Here is a 19,137-nt window from a genome sequence, read left to right as displayed (position 1 = left end):
GCTCGAGGCTGCGCAACGCCTCCTCCCCTCGCGGGGGCTGCTGGGAAACGTAGTCGGGCGCCGCAAGGAGGGGCGGGGGGAGGAGCACGCGCGGCGGGGGGAGGACTACGACTCCCAGCAGGCCCCGGGGCGGAAGGGAGGAGGGGTGGGTCACGTGATTTCCCGCGAGCCCTGCCGGGGCGCGGGGCGTGGGGCGTGGGGCAGGTGATCGCTGCCGACGTGGAGCCCGCGGAGGTGTGCTGGGGGGTGCCACAGGTAGGGTTGGAAACGGCGCTTGATGGGGAGGGGGCGCGTGGAGTTGCTGGCTTGTCTGAGCCGTTCTCTAGAAGCCCCCGATGGGGGGGGCTGCGGGCGGTTGGGGAGCGCGGGTGATGTGGGTGGGCTCCATGGGCCTCGTGACGCGGGGAGGGCGGAGGGGTCTTTTCCATGGCGCCCGCCGGGGGCTGCCACGCACCCAGGGCCCTGCCACGGGGGCAGTCCCGGGGGGTAGGCGGGCGTCAGGCCGTGCTCACTGTCTGCCTCAGGTTGTGGGGCCGGGGTTATCCCCTCGTAGGGTTGTCAGCTCTGACTGAAGCTATTTCGGGGAGATTCCTCCCCCCAGCATGATGTAACGCCCTTGATTGTACTGTTCAAGCCCTTCTCAGTATCCATCTCCCGGACTGCTTTTAGTCGTCACCGGGAAATCGATGCCTTTTCCAGTACACTCCTGGCCACTCCGGGAGGGTTGAGCACCAGGGGGGTGCCTGCAGTGCTGCCCTCCACCGAGAAGCCCAGGTTTAGGCACTGCCACTGAAATCCTATAGGCCCCTTTAGGGCTTCCTTCATCTGTTCATTTTTAGATGTATTTGACCGTGTTTTCATGTCAGAAGAGTAGTAGCTACTGAGTAAAAAGGCAACAAGTTCAAATGATGCCTGTTCCCCGGATTGCGCAGATTAACTGCACTAGGAACGTGTAGAAAGTTGGGTCAGACATCTTCGCCAATCCTAACTTCAGCTTCTGGAACAAGTTAAAGACAGTAGCTCATCTGAAAAGTGGCTCCCTGCTCCCTGCAGCTGAAGGCTCTGTGGCTTCCACCCCTCATGTAGACCTGCCAATTCCCAATTCTGACCTCTTTTTTCCCTTCTTCTTTATGGGATAGAGAGAAAAAAAGAGAGAGAGACTGCAACCATTTATTGTGCCTCTGCAGGTCACCTTCAAGAAAGGCAGCTGATATGAACAGGCTGGAGGGAAGGTTACCTTAGGTTTTGCAGTGATAGGTGCTATATAAATACCTCCCAGACCTTGCGGTAAACACCGGTTAGGTTTTAAAAAGGGGTTGGAGAAATGTGACCAGTGAGCTGTTATATTTGTGTTTGCTAAAGTTCTAGAAGTCAAGTTTATGCTTCATGGGATAAATTCCTCACAGCAGGGAGGGACCTTCTCTCTTCTGAGTTGCCCAACGGGCAGGATGTGTTTTAAGATGGCTTGCTTTCCTTTAAAGACTTGTTCTTAGTGGCAGGGGAAGGCAGGAGAGGAAGAAAGAGCAAGTTTTCTCATTTGAACAAGGGAAGATGCTCCTTTATTTTGTAAGAGTCTGGTGGCTGCACTGCCACCAATCCTGTCTTGTCAATCCTGAGATCCAGGATGGAAGTGCTGTTACAGAATTTGCACTGTGCAGAAGTAGTCATCCCTGTGTTTTCCCTCCTCTTCTGCTTTGCCCATGCTAGAAACTTTATCATTTTTAAAAAGCATCAGGAAAAGTGGTTTCCTTGCTTTAATGCAGTTAGTAGCTGTGGCAAGGTTAATTGCAAATGCGCATCTGTCTTGAGCATGCTCAGAAAGAAGGCGTCTACTGTGGAACTCAGTTTCATGCAACCTCTTCAAAAACATAGGAAGAGTGGGCGGACCCGTGGACTAACCATCACCAGGGGGCTTTTCAACAAACAGTCCATTTCCTGCCCTGGGGATCTCAGTTGATTTAAGAAGCAGTTCAGCACCAGGAATTTAGAAAAGCAAGTGGGAAACTGGATGGCAAGGTGTTCTCCAAACTGAACTTGAGGCAATGTGTTGTCTTCTTGTAGGCTTGTTGAATGAGTAAAGCACAGTAAGGATGTCTGCAAACACAAAGAGAGGATTTCTGTGTTTCTCGACTCTGATAAACTACGCGAATGCAGAATGTTTGGGTCTAGATTAGAGGCAGAGAATTATTTGGGCTGGAGGGCCATTCAGGGAGTTTTGGTCAGCTGTTGGAGGGGTGGGGGTGCTGACCCAGTGCAACGGAGGGTGGGGCATAGCTGCAATCTGCTCCCCACATGCGTCTTCCTGTGGAACTGGCACCTGTCGCAAGAATGTGCAGGGAGCAGATTGTGGCTCTACCCTGGGCCCTGACCATGTACTGTCACCATCTCATAATCCTGGCCTGGCCTGTCAGTCCCCCTCGGACACTACTCTCCGCCCATCCATCTGGCCCAGCATGCCCTGCCTGTGGGGGTCGTGGGCTGGTCTCTGTGGAGACCCTGCACACCTGCTTCACTTGGTACCTCTGATGGTGAGTGTTGGGTGGATGAGCTGGGGTGCTTGGGCATCAGAGCTGGGTGCAGCAGTGGCAGTGACACTGGCAGTGGCAGCCAGAAAGCCGCTGCCACCGGAGCTCTGGGAAAGAGTCTGGGTGCTGTTCCACGCCAGCCCCATTGTGTGCCCCAGGTGGTGGGACCAGCTGAACATGCCATGGCTCAGGCTGCCCTCCATGCCTGGGCCAGGTGGGGCCAAGGGACCTGCCGCGGGCTGAATAAAATCCCTTGGCAGGCTGGATCCAGTTGGCAGGCTGTATTTTGCTCACCCCTGGCAGGCTGTTTTAAAATGCAGCTCACACTGCATGGTTCTCTAATTTGACTTGACTGGTCAGTGTGGAAATTACCACAGCATAAGTTTATCTCCCCACCACCCAATCCTGTCTCAACAGTGTGTGCAGGTTGCAATGTATTTGCCCTTCTAACTTTCATAAAATGAGCTTGCAAAAAAAAGAAAAAAAAAGCTGTCCCAAAAATCACTTTGTTACTGAGGTACTGCTATCGACGATGAAATTATCGAGCAGAAATTGATGATGTAACATTCAGTAGGCTCTAGGGTATCCCAGGATATAAACCATGCACTCATTTTCTTTCATAGGTAGCAGTAATTTTAGCACAAGTATTTTTCTTTAAGTACCCACTTTGAAGATGAGAATAGATTAATTTTATGTAAAATTGGCAGGAACCTCTCGAGTCTGTTCCATTCAACTTAATTTGTAGCAACGACTGTACTGTTCCTCTGTGGTTTCTCTCATCTAGATTAGAACCTTTAAATAAAGGTTTCTACTCTGTGACTTCATCTTCTTGTTCATATAGGTATTTGGTGTCAGTGCTCTTCATATGGGGACACTGAAAGGCAAAGAAATGGTTCACCTGGTATTGTACAGGGACATGACCTGGAGTTTTCCGACAGTCCGTCTTTAACCAAGCTTAGGTGCTTGACTACTAGCACTTTGGCTTTTAAATTGGTGGTTCTCAACCTTTTTGAGACTTGAGGCACCCCTTAGAAAATGCCAGCTCTTAGTTTTCACTCTTTTTTTGACAACACAAAAATTTGTCTAATATATTTCTGTAGCAAAGAACTCAGACCACAGTTATGAATTTCTGTTTGCAATCTCTGGGTTTATCTTGTGATTATGCTTGCAAACCTAGCAATGCTAACATTGTATGTCACCCTTGAAAGAACCTTGAGGCACCCCAGGGTGCCCTGGCACCCTGGTTGAGAATCACCACTCTAACCTAACCTCACTTTCCAGCTACTTGCTGAACAGTTTTTTGAGATGTTGTTTATATTTTGAGATTTCTTTAAAGATAGTATTTTTTTTCTTTTCTTTTTTAAGTGAGAACCGAGATGACTTAAGCTACCGTCCAGCCCCTGAGGCCAAGGGCAGGAGCGGGAAGGGAGGCCAGAAGGATGGCTATGCCTGGGAGCTTACGGAGGCAACCTGGAAACAGGGCCCTTGCGTCCATTTGCACTCATCATCACATTGCTGTGTTCCTGCTTACCTTTTTCAGGTAGGTCAGCTGCTCCTGGATCTCTGTGGTGTTTGTTCACCCGTGTGAGTTGGGGGTAGTGGACATATGGAGAGGAGGAAAAGGAGGGTAATGAGAATGCCTTGTACTAAATTCTTTACAAGCAAAGAGGCAAGGCTGTAGAGATTGTGATGTCAGAGCTTCTGTTTTGTTGAGATAACCAAATGCGCAGGCACATAGTACCTGGTGTTGGATGTTGCTGTGAGCAGTACTCCTGATGACGGAATGTCTGAACTGCATTTTCTGCTGCATACAGACTTCTGTTGCAAAATACCAGAAACCAGAAGTTGTTGAAGAACCAGTGTGGTGAGCAGCTTCCCAAAACTGGCATAAAGTAATGTCCAGATCCCACTACTGGGAAGAGCTCTAATGAGTGGTCTACCCAGCAAGAGCACTGTATGACTGCTAGGAGCTCTCTTCCTTTCTATATTCTTCAGCCAGTTTTCTAGGCAGAGGAAGAGTATAACCGGTGGATGTTTTACAGAAATGTGATGCTGATGACATTCACTCCTGGGCCTGGTATTCCTTCCTCATAAACAAAATTTAGGGTGTCCTGCAGTATATTAGGCGACTTCTTTCCCCCGTCTCCTTAATTTCCCTAAGCAATTAGAGCTTCATTTTTGTCTGGCCCTATGAAGGACTGTCTGTTGAATCTTGAGCCATTTTCCCTTTTTTGTTCCAGTGATGGGCTGACAGTCTCTTTGTTTTCTTTCCCTTTGATAGTTACTCCCTGCTCCATGCTTCCAGAAAGACTTTCAGCAATGTCAAGGTCAGCATTTCTAGCCAGTGGACCCCTACTTTCCTCAACAGCACTGCCATGGAACTCCAGCCATATGAGGTAAGGACAGGCAACTCTCTCTGTCCACCAGGGGTGCCTTTGACTACAATGTTTGAAGCCTCAGGTAACTGACCACAGTTGTCCTCAACCTATAGACTGTGGGTCATCATTGGTTAGCAGAGTCTTTCCCAGTGGGCCATTAAAGGAACTTTCTGAGAAGTGACAGTTAAAATGTTAGAATGGGGGTGGTGTGTCTAGAGGAAAAATTTGTACTGTAGCCAGTAGAATGAAAACAGGAAAAACCAGTGTCTGTGGCACTGGGAGTTGCACCTCAGTCTGCTTGATATGTTGCATCCGAGCTTTGGTGGTGTTAGTGGTGGGATTTTTCTTTTTTAGGCTGGCCAGCACTGGAGGGGAAGACGAACTGTCCCAAGATCCAACCTGTTTAACGTAGCAGCCATAATATTCTTTAGTTGTGTGACTAAACCTAGGCGCACACAGTTGTCCTGCTTTTTCAAAAGTGCTGAACAAACAGCAGTTCCCAATGTCTTTTTTTATAGTAAAATCAGTGTGTGTTTCAACAGTATTTGGACGTAGTAAATATACTGCACTTGGCTGCTTCCCTGTGCAAATGCTTATTTTTCCTCCCATGCTTATGTGCATCTCCCATTAATTTGAAACACTAGCAGAGAAAGATCCTTTTTGTGTTAGGAACACAGGATTGCCATGCTGTATTGGCCTGTCTCCGACTGTGGCTAGCTCTAAATGCTTCAGGATGATAATACAGGGAGCCACACATTAATAACTTGTCCGCAGGGAAGTATTTTTTCCTAAATCCATTGGTGAAAGAGTGGCGTCTTCCAGACCTTTTATATTGGTAACTCGGACTGGCCTTGTTATTTATAGAAATAGCCAGTCCTTTGAATGCTTGCCAAAAGGAGAAGTGCTGATACTTTTGTGTTTATAATGATTATAAATGGTAAACTTCTGATCTATTTACAGCTCTCTGGCTTACATATTTTTACATGTATATAAATGTATTTATTTACATATGTTTATAAAGAGACTAGCGTACATTGGTAGCTGTGAAACAAAGTAGAGTGATATAATATTGTAACTATTAATTAGAATTGAACCACTTTATTTATATGCTTAACTTTCTTTGAGAGGAGATAATACAATTATTGTGGTAGCAAAATAACATAGATCAGTGGGTTGAGGACTGCTTTGCTGATCAGATCACAGTTCATGTTCACAATTGCTCACAGATCACTATGCACCCTTCTCACACTTTTAGTTGAGAAATAAGGGGTGACCCTGTGCAATGCGTGGCCAGGCTGCTTGGTTATGGTCTTTTGAACTGCCTGCCATGGTTTGGGGATTTACTGATCTAGAGGCTTCTAGTGACCTCTAGTGGCAATAATTAGAGGTCTTTAGCCTTTTTTTTAGGCATGTCGGGGTATATTACATTTTTGAAAAACCTAATGAAATAGAATTGTTGGTAAGCTATAGCCTGGATAGATTTCATAAGCAGAGTAAGGGTAGGTATAACAAGTACTTGGCTGGAAAGACTCCATGTACTGACCTGGCTAAAGGCAAAGAGATGGGAAATGCATCTGTTGTCATTACAGAGCAAATAAAGCGCCTGTCACAAATCAGGCCTGATTGTGTATACACATTAAAAAAGAAAAGGTGCCCAGAAAGAGTTTGACAGAAGCAAAAGTGCAGTTGATAAAGTGGAGTAAATGCCTCCTAGCACAGGAAATCCTACCCTTAAGCGTTAGTTAGTTAGTTTTTCTGATAAACTCTTTTTTTATCCTCCCAATCCATCCTGAAAGCTAACTGTTTTCAGCTTGTGGTCTATCACTGATGTAAGCTTTGGGATTACCACTTTCCTTCCTGCGTCAGATCGCACTGAAAATAAAATTAAATCCCCGTTTAAACACAAGCTGGCAATAAAGTCAGTCATTGAAATGCTTTGTCAATAGCACTTTCCCAAGAACAATAGCACTTTCCCTTTGCTTTTTTTTTTGTTTGTCTTTCCTCCATAGTTGTGGCCTGTCACTTATCAGGTTACTTGTTTAATTTTTAGATTGAAAGTTCCAGGAGAGATTGTATGCAAGGGAGCCTGTACTTCTGTGGCATGTTTCTCATTCCTGGCTGCTTCTCATGGGTTTTGGAAGGTAGTTGAGGTACCTAGAAGAAGGCATTGAGAGCTTTTTGCAATAGATCAAAGATAGTTTTGATTCAATCAGTCATGAAAATATTTTAACAGATAGGCTTTTGTATGTTTTGTATGTGAAGCAGATGAAATTGTATTGCTTAAGAACAAAGTAAAACCAGGCTCTACAGAGATTCATGATGTGACCTGTTTCTTTTTTAGCTTTGGAACAGTAGCCATTTATTTTCTACTGCGGAAGAAGCCACTCTCTTCTTGGGGACTTTGGACACTATCTTTCTCTTTTCTTATGCTGTGGTGAGTAAAATATACTGGGGTGGAAATGGTGGGGGATGGTCACCTACTAATTTTTTTTTGTTCAGGTAAAAGAGGAGAGGAGGAGAAGATCTGCTGTCTAGGTGTGGCTGATACTAATGATGTTAGAGTAGGGATTGGCTGTCTACAACCCAGGGGCTGGATTCAGTCCAAAGGGCTTCTTTACTTGTGCTCCAGGGAGTGGCAGGGGTGGGGAGGCTCTATAATTAGAGTAGCTCTGAGAGCCAATTGAAAGTGCCCTCAGTGTCTTGTGGATTCAGTTTCCTGTGCTCTAAAATGGCAGCAGGGTGCTTTAACTGAAGCTCATTTGAGGAGCTTTAGTTAAAGTGGCCCACTGCCAATTTGGAACGCAGGGATGCTGAATACACAAGATGCAGAGTTTGCTGGAGCATGCTAATTGGTACACTCCCACCAACTTCACTGATCGAATATGCTTCAACATGCTGTAATTACAGTGTGTTGGAGCAGCAGTCTCACACGTCAGCAGGTACCCTAAGTGATATTTATTCAGCCCATGAAGTTGGGGTTTCAATGGCAATTTGGCAGGGCAGACTTGGCAGAACAGGTGACAATTTGGTGGCAGAGGGAAGTGGTGGCCTCCCTTAGGACCGAGCTACCTTAATTGGGCCTTCCCTCCAGAAAGGTTTTTACATGGAATTTTGGGGTGGTTCTAGTCCCCTCAAGCCTCCCACCCCAGCGCTGCTCGTGCTCTGGGCACTACTCTGCTGCCTTTCCCTCACGTGGCCTGGCTGCCAAGGGAAAGGCGGCAGAGCAGAGTGCCCTGAACAGGGGCGGTGCTGGTGGAGTTTGGGGGGGCTAGAGCCACCTCAAAATTCCCCACCTTTGCCCTGCACACAAATTGGGGGGGCACATGCCCCCCCATGCCTCCCTCAGGGGTGTGCGCGTAGTGGTGTGGAGCTGCTTCCCCTCCACACCCCCTAGATGAACTGCCCCCCTGGGGTATGGGCAGCTGGTGTGCCTCCTGAGTCGGGGCAGGCACTTGCCCCCTCCAGCATACAGTCAGTGACCAGGGTGGGAGGGTCCCACCGTGGGTAATCTCTCTGATTGGGGGAGTGTGGTTGTTACAGACTTCCACTTCCAGGTGAGTGTGATCGGCCGCAGGGGGACCACTTCTCCTGGCACCCCTTTTCCCCAGCCAGCACTCGGGGGGTGGGGCGGCACCAGCGCTCTTGCCTGCCTCCCTTGCCCAGGAACGCTGGCTCTCAGGGTGTATGTGCACCCCCTATGCATTGCCACTGCCCCAGCATCACATTCACCACCCTGGTTGGGCTGGGCAGCGCCTGCCCCCATCCCAAACCTAGTTCCTGTCCCACATCCTCACCATGGGGACCTTGATCTGTCCCCCCACTCCCCCATGCCCCTTCCCTCTCTTACTCCCCTTCCCCCCACACAGACTTAGCAGCCAAATGCTGCTTTCCAAGTTGCCGGGCTGCATTCCTGGCTGCGTACGTGCTGCAACTGCGCACATGCGTGCGGCATTTATTGTGACATTATCGGACATGGCAAAAAAAGTCGATGGCTGATCATGTTTATTTTCCTTGTATTGGTGCCAGTCCGATATGCAGCCAATGCATTGGTGCATCTCTACTTAACAACATTCCTTTGTCACATTTCTAAAGTTGGACAGATATCTTTAGGGTTGGAGTGTCATTGCAGTTGTGATGTTCTAGGATGTTTGCAAGAGGCAAGGGCTTTTTGTGCTATCATGTTTTGGGCCAACCGTGTAGGTAAAATAGATGTTGGATAAGCTTTTGAGCCCAGAAAGTCCTTGGCTCTTGCAAATATGCCTGCCTTGAATTACCAGTAACATCCTGAATTAGAGCTGAACTTTCAGAAATCTTAGTTTTCACTGTTTCGGACACCAAAACCAGATTAACAGCTTTACTTTAGTTCATAATTTGATCAGTGTCACTTCCTAGCTGTCTTGAATTAGTTCAGTGTGGCCAAATTTGGGTTGTAGACGTTCAAGGGGGTTCTCTGTCAGTTGTTTCTCTTGACAGTAGGTTAGATTTATAAAAGTTTTCTTGTTTCAGGGTTGAAGCTTGATTTCCCAGCATTCCTTTAACTCTTAAGGAAACACTTTAATACAAGTATAAATTTTGACTTTCACCTGCTCATTTGTGTTCTTAGGGTCTCTTTGTCAGTGGCATAGTTGGAGATCGCCTGAACTTACGCTGGGTTTTGTCTTTTGGCATGTGCTCCTCTGCACTGGTGGTAAGTTGGAAAATGCCTCTCTCCAGTCAGAACTTCATTAATGTGAAACTCATATTTTTGGTTAGAATAGAATGACATTATTTCTGTGTCTTTAAACCTAAAGGTCTGAATATTTTTGACACCATGAATTTTTGTGTGAAATCCCTGAGGGTCTCTGGCCTAGGCTTAGTTTGTGTTGGCCATGAACAGACATGCTGTTTGTAGGACTCCAAGTGTCTTTGAAGTGTTCCAGGTAGTTGTAGCAGGTTTTTGTAGCTGAAGAAGCACTTCAAGAATCATCCTTATAAAAGAGAATGACTTTGAAGTGGTTCCTTGAAAGGTATGCATCCTCCAGTGGAGTGTAATTGGGGGTTGCATGATCACTTGTCATTCTGCAGTGCTTTGGTACCCTCACATTCTGAACAGAGGGCTAAGATCAAGAAAGTCAGTGAACATTTTCATGTGTGCTTGGCTATTGCTGGGAACTTGTGAAGACCTTGGCTGGAGAGCACCAACACTGCATGCCTTTGTGGCCATTTTGAAGTCCTCCATGGTGTAGCCTCCAGACTTCTGCCCAGTGCTGAAGCGCTCCAACTTGGATCGGGATTTGGCACGTTTAAAATGCATGTCTGTCCATTATGGAGCTGCTGCTTTCAAAGCTGCAGCAGCTGGGGTTTGGGAACAGACACAACTGTGAGCAGGAGCTCTCTACTGTTGAGTTGCATCAGCATATGAGGATTTGCTGTTATAGCTATGTTAGCTGTGAAGTGTAATCATTTCATGCCCCTAGCCAACATAGGTGTGTCAACAGAACTTTATGTTGGTAAGATTAAAGACTTCAGGAGTTGCTTGAGTTTTTGAGGGACAAATCTGGGCCTGCGCTTTTCATTCTGTGCATCCTGAATGTTTTCCAAGTCTCTATGTAACTTTAAATGCTTGACACTATAAATGTATGCTTTCCAAGCATCTTATTCAATGTTTTTAGGAAATGGTAACTAATAAACTGGTATTAAAGTATCTTTTTTTTTCAGATGGAGGGGTGTGTGTGTGTAAAAATATTTAAAAGGGAATATTTGTAAAGAATGGATGACTAGTTTAGTCTCAAGTTTCCATGCATATGTAGTGAATGAATTTTATGTTGTCAAGATGTATTATTCAAAATATACATTATGCCTCAGATTCATCCCAATACCTGGGAGACCAATTGCAGATTTATATATGTATATATAATATTAATTCCTAGTGTTTTAATAATTTGACATCCAACTCTACTCTTTGCTGTTGAGCATTTGTGAAGGAAAGAATGGAAGTACTGTTGGAAGGGGTTGTGTTTTTTTGCAAGTTTTTTGTGAGAGACATAGCAAGGTTTATGCATTGGTTAAGTAGAAATTACTAAAGCTAATGTATTAAAATATTGCTACAAATCTCTTGTACATCTTGTTTTGTGAATAACCTGCAGTCATAACTCTTTGGGTTGTAATCTTGTGACTAAGCTAGGTTCAGCACTGGACGGAGGTGCTTGGGGTGCTTCAGAAAGTACTATTGGAGATGCAGGAGGTGGCGCTGTTGCCTCTAAATCTAATTTGAGGCACTGTGTCCCGTTTTTTTTCTTTAATTTCCTCTCTTTCTCAGGGTTCAGGTAGGATTGGTTAGCCTTGATAGCTCCTATGCATCACAATCTAGTGGCAGCAACAGTTTTTTCTCCTCTTCCTTTCCCCTTCCACAGGTATTTTTGTTCGGTACTGTCACAGAATGGCTGCACTTCTACAACAAGTGGTTCTACTGCTGCTTATGGGTCCTGAATGGCTTATTGCAGTCCACCGGTTGGCCCTGCGTTGTTGCTGTCATGGGAAACTGGTTTGGAAAAGCTGGGTACGTCATATTTCTCCTGTCACTGGGTTAATCTTTACAGTTTTGATTGAAATTCCTAAACAGAAAATCTTTTTACAAATCAAGTTAGGGTTGCTAAGTGATAGTATTCTTATGCATGCAGCACCCAGCCAATAAAAAGCACATAGAAGAATGTGGCACTGGTCAGGCCGCAATTGGAGTACTGCCTCCAGTTCTGGGCGCCACACTTCAAGAGGCGCTTCAAAAAAGCTTTTGATCTGGTATCCCATGATCACCTCTTGGCCAAACCGGCCAGTTGTGGCCTTGGCTCCACCATGATCCGCTGGCTGGGAAATTGGCTCCGTGGTCGGACCCAGAGGGTTGTAATTGATGGCAGTCACTCATCGTGGTGCCCTGTGACCAGTGGGGTCCCTCAAGGCTCTGTCCTGGGACCCATACTGTTCAACATCTTCATTAATGATGTGGACATTGGAGTCAGGAGTGGACTGGCCAAGTTCGCCGATGACACCAAACTTTGGGGCAAAGCGTCCACGCCAGAAGATAGGCGGGTGATCCAGGCTGACCTGGACAAGCTCAGCAAATGGGCAGACGAGAACCTGATGGTGTTTAACACTGAAAAATGCAAGGTTCTCCACCTTGGGAGGAAAAACCTGCAGCATCCTTATAGGCTCGGCAGTGCTACGTTGGATAGCACTACAGAAGAAAGAGACTTGGGGGTCATCATTGACCACAAGATGAACGTGAGCCTGCAATCCAATGCTGCGGCTAATAAAGCGACCAAAATGCTGGCTTCATCCATAGATGCTTCTCGAGGAAATCCCGGGACGTCATTCTCCCCTTGTACTCGGCCTTGGTGAGGCCGCAGCTGGAGTACTGCGTCCAGTTTTGGGCTCCACAATTCAAAAAGGATGTGGAGAAGCTTGAGAGAGTCCAGAGGAGAGCCACGCACATGATCACAGGTCAGGAAAACAGATCTTACGATGATAGGCTGAGAGACATGGGACTCTTTAGCCTGGAAAAGCATAGGCTCAGGGGTGATCTGATGGCCACCTATAAGTTTATCAAGGGTGACCACCAGGATCTGGGGGAACGTTTGGTTCACCAGAGCGCCCCAAGGGATGACTAGGTCGAACGGTCACAAACTCCTGCAAGACCGTTTCAGGCTGGACATAAGGAAGAATTTCTTTACTGTCCGAGCCCCCAAGGTCTGGAACAGTCTGCCAGCGGAGGTGGTTCAAGCACCTGCATTGAACACCTTCAAGAGTAAATTGGATGCTTATCTTGCTGGGATCCTATGATCCCAGTGACTTCCTGCCCTTTGGGCAGGGGGCTGGACTCAATGATCTCCCAAGGTCCCTTCCAGCCCTGATGTCTATGAATAGTGAATGACCTACTTTTTAAACTGCCCTAATAATTACTGTTCATCTGAGTTCATTACATGATGATTAAATCTAACTTATGTTAGGTCAGAGTTAAGTTTGTTCTGTTGTGATGAAACATGCTTTGTTACCAAATATTGCTCTGTATGTACAAGCCAACGTGTATGATTATGCATTTTGAACAAAGTTGCAGGATTTGTATACAAGTAAATTGCACACATACATGTAAAATTACACACCCAGGTTATTTGACATGTAACGTAGTAAGCTTCCAGACCTTAGAAGTTGTTTCAAAGCATGTAAAGTAAGCCAATATTAGGCAGTCCCAGGAACTTAACAAGAACTTTTGATCTTCTGTAAAATCTGAATGTGTCATTTAGATAGTGTCTAGGAGACCAGATCCAACCCAGTGTCTAGTGTCCTGACATAGCTGGCCCAGACCCTAGTTTGACTTGTGTGCAACAGGATCTGACATATTGACTTAGTATATTGTACACTGGTTATTTGTAATTTTAATTTAAAGAAGAGATTCTTTTGGATGCAAAGGAAAGGGAGATTCAGCCATTCTAACACTACCCTTTCTCCCTCTTTTTTTTCATCCTTTCTCATGACTCGCTCAGGAGGGGCTTTGTTTTTGGACTCTGGAGTGCCTGCGCATCGGTGGGGAACATTCTGGGAGCCTTCCTTGCCTCCTGTGTGCTGAAGTATGGCTATGAGGTGGGTTGTGCTGTGTGATTCCTACCTAGAGGCTTGTGTCTGCCTTAGTTATGCAGGAGGGGCTGGCTTGTTCAGAAATTTCATGCCTTGTCTGTGGTAACTGAACAGAACCAAAATGTTTTGACCCTCTTTCCTGTTAAGTGGTAGACAGACCAGGTATTCCTCTCTTTCCCATCCCAACTCCAGGCGGACAGAGAGAGGAGTATCATATAAGCCGAGGTGCAGGGGGAGGATTCTTTCCCTTTAAAACTGCCTGTATTATGAGCTATTGCCTTTCTGGCTTAGATGGGATTAAGTGCTCTTTGCAGCCAGATATAGTACAATTCTTTAGCTCACTGGCAGGTGGTGCTTTTGAAAAGTAGAGGCACTGATGCCTATCCGTCTCTGAGTGCTCATAGCACTAATCCAGAGAATTAGTAGTAAGGATTAGCTATTGATGTGACTTCTTCTAGAAATACACCTGTACTATGGTATCATTAACATAGCAAGTGCTTTCTTTATAACCCCCTGTTCTCAGCCTCTCACAGCTTCCCAAACCATCCATCTTTTAGACTGGCATTGTCTACTTTCAACAAGAAGTTGAGTGTAAACAAATGTTTTTGAAAGTTTTATCCAAATCCCTTTGGCTATGTGTGAGTTGAGGAAGAATAGGAAGACCTATTCTTTTTAAAGGGACTAGTGCCAAAAGTGGCTGGAACTTGGCAACTTGGTTCTACTTGTGGAGTTTGCTTTTCTTTTTTGTGGGCAGGGTATAGATGCAGGGTTTAATTAAGTGTGAGCTGTCTTTGGACTCCTCAGTAAGCATACTGAGGATGTCAGGATATTTTCCAGAGTCTCAGAAAGCTGTGCCTTCTCTGTGACATCTTGGTATATTTTACCTGCATACAGGTGCCATGTTTGAGAACAATAGTAATGTGTAGTAGAAACAAAACACTTTCCCTCACTACCAGCCGTCTCTTGTGTCTAAAAATAATGCCTCTGTGTGGGCACAGTTACTGAGTTAGAAATTCATGCCTTGGTGTATATCTGTGGTTCTGCCTCGGTGTATATCTGTGGTTCTTGGTGTACTTGCCAATATTGAAATACATAGGTTAGGGCTGTGCAAAGCTTCGGTAGCCAATTCATAGAAGTAGGGTCAAAAGGAACCTTGTAGATCATCAGGTCTGACTCCCTGCTTTGGGCAGGAGAGAAAACCGGACTTAAATGACACACAGCCAGGTAGATGTCAAGCCTCCTTTTAAAGACCCCCAGGGTAGGAGCCATCACCACTTCCTTTGGAAGTTGGTTCCAGATCCTACCTACCCTGACTGTGAAGTAGTGCCTTCGGATGTCTAGTCTAAACCTACTCCCTAATAACTTGTGGCCGTTATTCCTTGTTACCCTGGGGTGCGCTACGGGGACCAAGGTCTCTGCCAAACACTGCTGGTCCCCCCAGTGAGTTTATAGACAGCCACCAGGTCCCCCCTCGATTCGATTCGGAGGGGATTGGGCCTGATTCAGCAGCCAAATCCAAATCAAAACAGGAAACTCGTTAAAAGGTCTGAATCGATTCAGGAGCGTCTGAATCGATTCAGAGAGATTCGGAGATAGACTGTACAGGCAGCAGTCCTCCATGATGCTGGACACAGCTGCTTCCAGCTGGTAAGTTTGTTGTGGTGGAGAGAGCCGGGAGGGAAGTGTGTGTGTGTGTGTGTGTGTGTGTGTGTGTGTGTGTGTGTGTGTGTGTGTGTGTGTGTGTGTGTGTGTGTGTGTGTTTTGGGGGGGAGACAGATCAATGCCCCCACAGCAAGGAAGGGATTAGGGTTGGGACAAGCTTCACTGCTGGGGCAGGAGAGCACAGGACTTGGGGAGTATGGCTCCCACCCCTGTGTGCTGCCGGTCCGGGAACTGCTCGTCTGGTGGCTCCTCTGGCGGCACTCTGCTTTCTGTTCTTGCTGCCGGTTTAGAAGGGCGTGGGAGCGGGTATATGCCCCTGCATCTGCGCGGGGTGGGCTGCGCTGGGCAGGGCTGCGCTCCGGGAGGCTAGCCCTAGCTGCCCGCTGCTGAGCTGTACTCTGTGGGGCGAGGGGAGCCAGGGATGCACTCTGGGCGGCTAGCCCCAGTCATAGCCCGAAGCGCAGCCCTGGCTCTGCCTGCCCCACAGAGTGCAGTCCTGGGGGGCCTACAGCTACCCCAAATTCCCCATAGCCCCTGCCACCAGCCCTGTCCCAATCTGGGCATACACACCTGCCTCCATGCTCTGCCACTGCTCATCTAGGCAGGACAGAGTGGAGCAAAGCCGTGGCTTGTCTGGGAGGCGTGGGGAGGCTTGGAACGGCTTCCATCGAGGAGCTTGTCTGAGGCAGTGTAGTGGCACTGTCCTGCACCTCACTGCCCTGGTGAGTGGCGGGAAGGTATAGCCCCCACTTCCAGCACCTTCCGCTGCCCATCCGGATTGCAGCCCACCCTGCGCCAATCTGGGGGCACACACCTGCTCCCATACTGTAGGAGCTGCCAGAAGAGCGGCTCCTGGACTGGCAGCACTCAGTGGTGGGAGCCCCACTCCCCAAGTCCCACATTCCCCTGCCCCATTCCTCCCTCGCTGTGGGGGTGTTGTTCTGTCCCTCCCACGCCCCTGCCCTCCCCCTTCTGCCCACCACAACACACTTACCTGCTGGATGCAGCTGCCTGCATAGTCTGTGGCCGAATGTCCAGATCCAAATCGGCCTTATGGAATTGGGACAGTGATTTGAATTACTGAATCAAATCGTTGTCCCTCCAAATCAGCCAAATTTGAATCCGAAACAAACACATACTGCTTCGCGCAGGCCTAACATAGGTATCACATTGCCGCTTGATGGGGTTTGCATCATACCTTAAAGGTCTGGACATTTCCTTATCAAGGGTTGGGGGTGGAGTTTCAAAGTGGAGGAGGGCACCTTAGATTCCCTGCTGGCTGCTTCCTCTCTCATACTGAGGTAACTTTAGGTCACTGCTATCACAGAGCTAAGTTTGTCTTTACCTTTGAGTAGCACAGACTGTTTTTTAGGAAGTTTTGTCCCCACACATGCTTCCCTCCCACTCCCATTTGCTTATAAGTGTTACATTGCTAATGTGTTCTGAGTAAGTCAGTATTTACAGAACAGATGCACATCATTAATATTCACTCTTCTGGAAAGCTCCAGTGAAGCAAAACATAGAGAAGGAAATCATAGGAAGTGAGGGTTGGACCTCAGGAGGTCTAGTCCAACCCCCTGCTCAGAGCAGGACCAGCCCCAACTTGATCATCCCAGCCAAAGCTTTGTCTAGCTAGATTTTGAAAACCCTGAAAGATGGAGCTTCACCACCTCCCTGGGTAACCCGTTCCAGTCTTTTACCACCCTCCTAGTGAGAGAATTTGTCTTAATATCTAACCTGAACTTCCCTTGCTGCAACTTGACCATTGGTCCTTGTTCTGTCATCTGCCACCACCATCCTCTTTCAAGCCCCTCTTTCGGTAGTTGAAGACTGCTATTAAGTCTGTTCTCAGTCTTCTCTTCTCTAGACTAAATACATCCAGTTCCTCCAGTCTTTCCTCATAAATCATGTCCCCACAGCCCCTTCACCATTTTTGTTGCCTTCTGGGCTCTCTCCAGTTTGTCCACATCCTTTTTGTAGTGAGGGGTCCAAAACTGAACACAGTACTTCAGATGCTGCCTGACCAGTACTGAATAGAGGGGAATAATTACTTTGCTTGACCTACTGGCAGCACACCTACTAATGCAGCCAGTGTGCTGTTAGCCTTCTTGACAATTAGGGCACACCCCTCGCTCAAATGTTTGGACACTTTATTCAAATGCCTTGATCACAAACTGTGTCTGGGTCTGCAGATGCAGAGAGATTTTTGTTCATGTGGCCCATGTATGTCAAAGTGGTTTGGCTGTAATAGGCCTACCAATTTTTTTAGAATGCACTTAGTTCCCCAAGTGTCTTTCACTTGAAACTGGATTATTTTTTGTAATGGAAGAGCCTGTTGTTGGCTCCTAGGGGAATAAATTATGTTGAGGACCAGGGTGAGGAGTCCTGTTGTGCAAATTTACAGCATAATAGAAACACAATGACTTGTTTTGTTTTGCTCCCCTCTGCTAGCAGGAGGCTAAGGATTAGGAATCATAAAGAAGCCCACATGCTTACCTGGGCTTTGCTTTTCAACATGAGGAATAGCGAGGCACCGGCTGTGGTTGTTAGTAGAAGACAAAGGGCCAGATTCTGTTCCACCTGTTAGACACAAGTGGCTCATATTTGCCTAAAACTACACCTTTTAACTGCTTTAAAAGGAAGGCGCAGTTACTGCTGTGAAGTTGTTTTGGTGTTGCAATTTAACTTTTAGCTCAGCATGATCTTGCAGAAGTACAAACAAGTGGAATCGCTGTAACTAGCCCAGAATGAAATGGGGTTAAACTTGCAATGGTTTTGCTACATTGTATCACTTCAGAAGGCTGCCGATGTAACAGTTTCACTGCAGCCACCCACATCAATATCAAATGATACTGTCTGTCTAGGTGGGAAAGTGGGAACCTCACCTTAAAAGCTGTTAATCAGGCTATTTCTGGAGCACACTTTCATCTTCACTTCAAGACTTAAGTCACAAAAAGTGGCAAGAAGCCCTCACATTCTGTTTTTATTTTCTTTTAGAGATGTGAGCTGAGAGGAGTAGGATTGTGTTTAGCTATGTAATAAGTGGATAGACACTTGTCGGGGATGATCCTGCCTTGAGATTGGGGGATGGGGGGGCTGGATTAGATGATCTCATGAGGTCCCTTCCAGCTCTACTTTCCTCTGATCCTATGTTCCTGTGTGTCTGCCTTTAAAGGGGGGGAGGAGTGAACAGAATAGGGTTGTTTAAGTCTCTGGCCCTTGATGATGAATTCTACTTTAACACTTTCTCTTAAGGGAGGTGGATGGATGGAACGCAATGCCAACTTCTGTGGTTGGGGGTTGTGGTCATCTAGTTTCTGGGTTTTATAGATATGGCTTAGTTTGGTGTGGGTAAAGTTTATTTTCTGCCAGCGTTTGAATGTAGAGAAGCTTCCTTGCCTGATTGCCCACTACATGCACCTCTTTCTCCCCGCTCTTCTCCATGAGTGAGAGTTTTTGGAAAAGCAGTTCTGAAGAATTAACTCAGGATAAGGTGCCAAAGAACACTGTGTAAGCAAATGTTTTTATTCTGCCTCCTCTCCAGTATGCTTTCCTGGTGACCACATCAGTGCAGTTTGCTGGAGGAGGAGTTGTTTTCTTTGGTCTTATAACATCCCCTAAGGAAGTGGGTAAGTAGAAATGGTTCATGTCCTCTTAATCCCTTACTGGACAGCAGGTTTGCAGCTTCTCCACATAGCGCTAAAATTATGATTAGGACTACACGTCACATCAAAAACCTGATTTCTGATGCTAAACATTCATGTAGCTGGAAGCAGCTGTAAACCAGCTCTGTATCCTGTTAGTGGCTGCTTGAGCAAATAGTCTCTGGGCCTGGCACAGGCTAGATGCAGAGAGCTTTTTTTGCATGGATCGTGCATGCCAGAGTAGTTTGGTAATAATGGGTGTCCCATGGCCATTAGCATTCACCACGTCCCTGGAAAGTAGATATTTCTCTAATAGGAGGA

General features: G+C 46.7%; 1 protein-coding gene across 1 annotated transcript in view; it reads left to right on the top strand.

Moving 5' to 3' along the window:
- The first annotated feature begins 148 nt into the window (after window positions 1-148).
- Window positions 149-19,137, top strand: part of SLC37A3 (solute carrier family 37 member 3) — a 55,012-nt gene continuing 36,023 nt past the window's right edge. The window contains exons 1-8 of the mRNA XM_090043282.1: window positions 149-255; window positions 3,891-4,065; window positions 4,807-4,921; window positions 7,245-7,337; window positions 9,507-9,590; window positions 11,296-11,441; window positions 13,420-13,516; window positions 18,717-18,801. Of these exons, the coding sequence (XP_089899408.1) occupies window positions 3,965-4,065; window positions 4,807-4,921; window positions 7,245-7,337; window positions 9,507-9,590; window positions 11,296-11,441; window positions 13,420-13,516; window positions 18,717-18,801 (721 nt within the window). The 5' untranslated portion in view covers window positions 149-255; window positions 3,891-3,964. The remainder of the gene's footprint in view (window positions 256-3,890; window positions 4,066-4,806; window positions 4,922-7,244; window positions 7,338-9,506; window positions 9,591-11,295; window positions 11,442-13,419; window positions 13,517-18,716; window positions 18,802-19,137) is intronic.

This window comes from Crocodylus siamensis, chromosome 4, assembly GCF_052110815.1.
Source record: "Crocodylus siamensis isolate JL-2025a chromosome 4, ASM5211081v1, whole genome shotgun sequence".
NCBI lineage: Eukaryota > Metazoa > Chordata > Crocodylia > Crocodylidae > Crocodylus > Crocodylus siamensis.
This window is presented reverse-complemented; position numbering and strand designations above follow the sequence as displayed.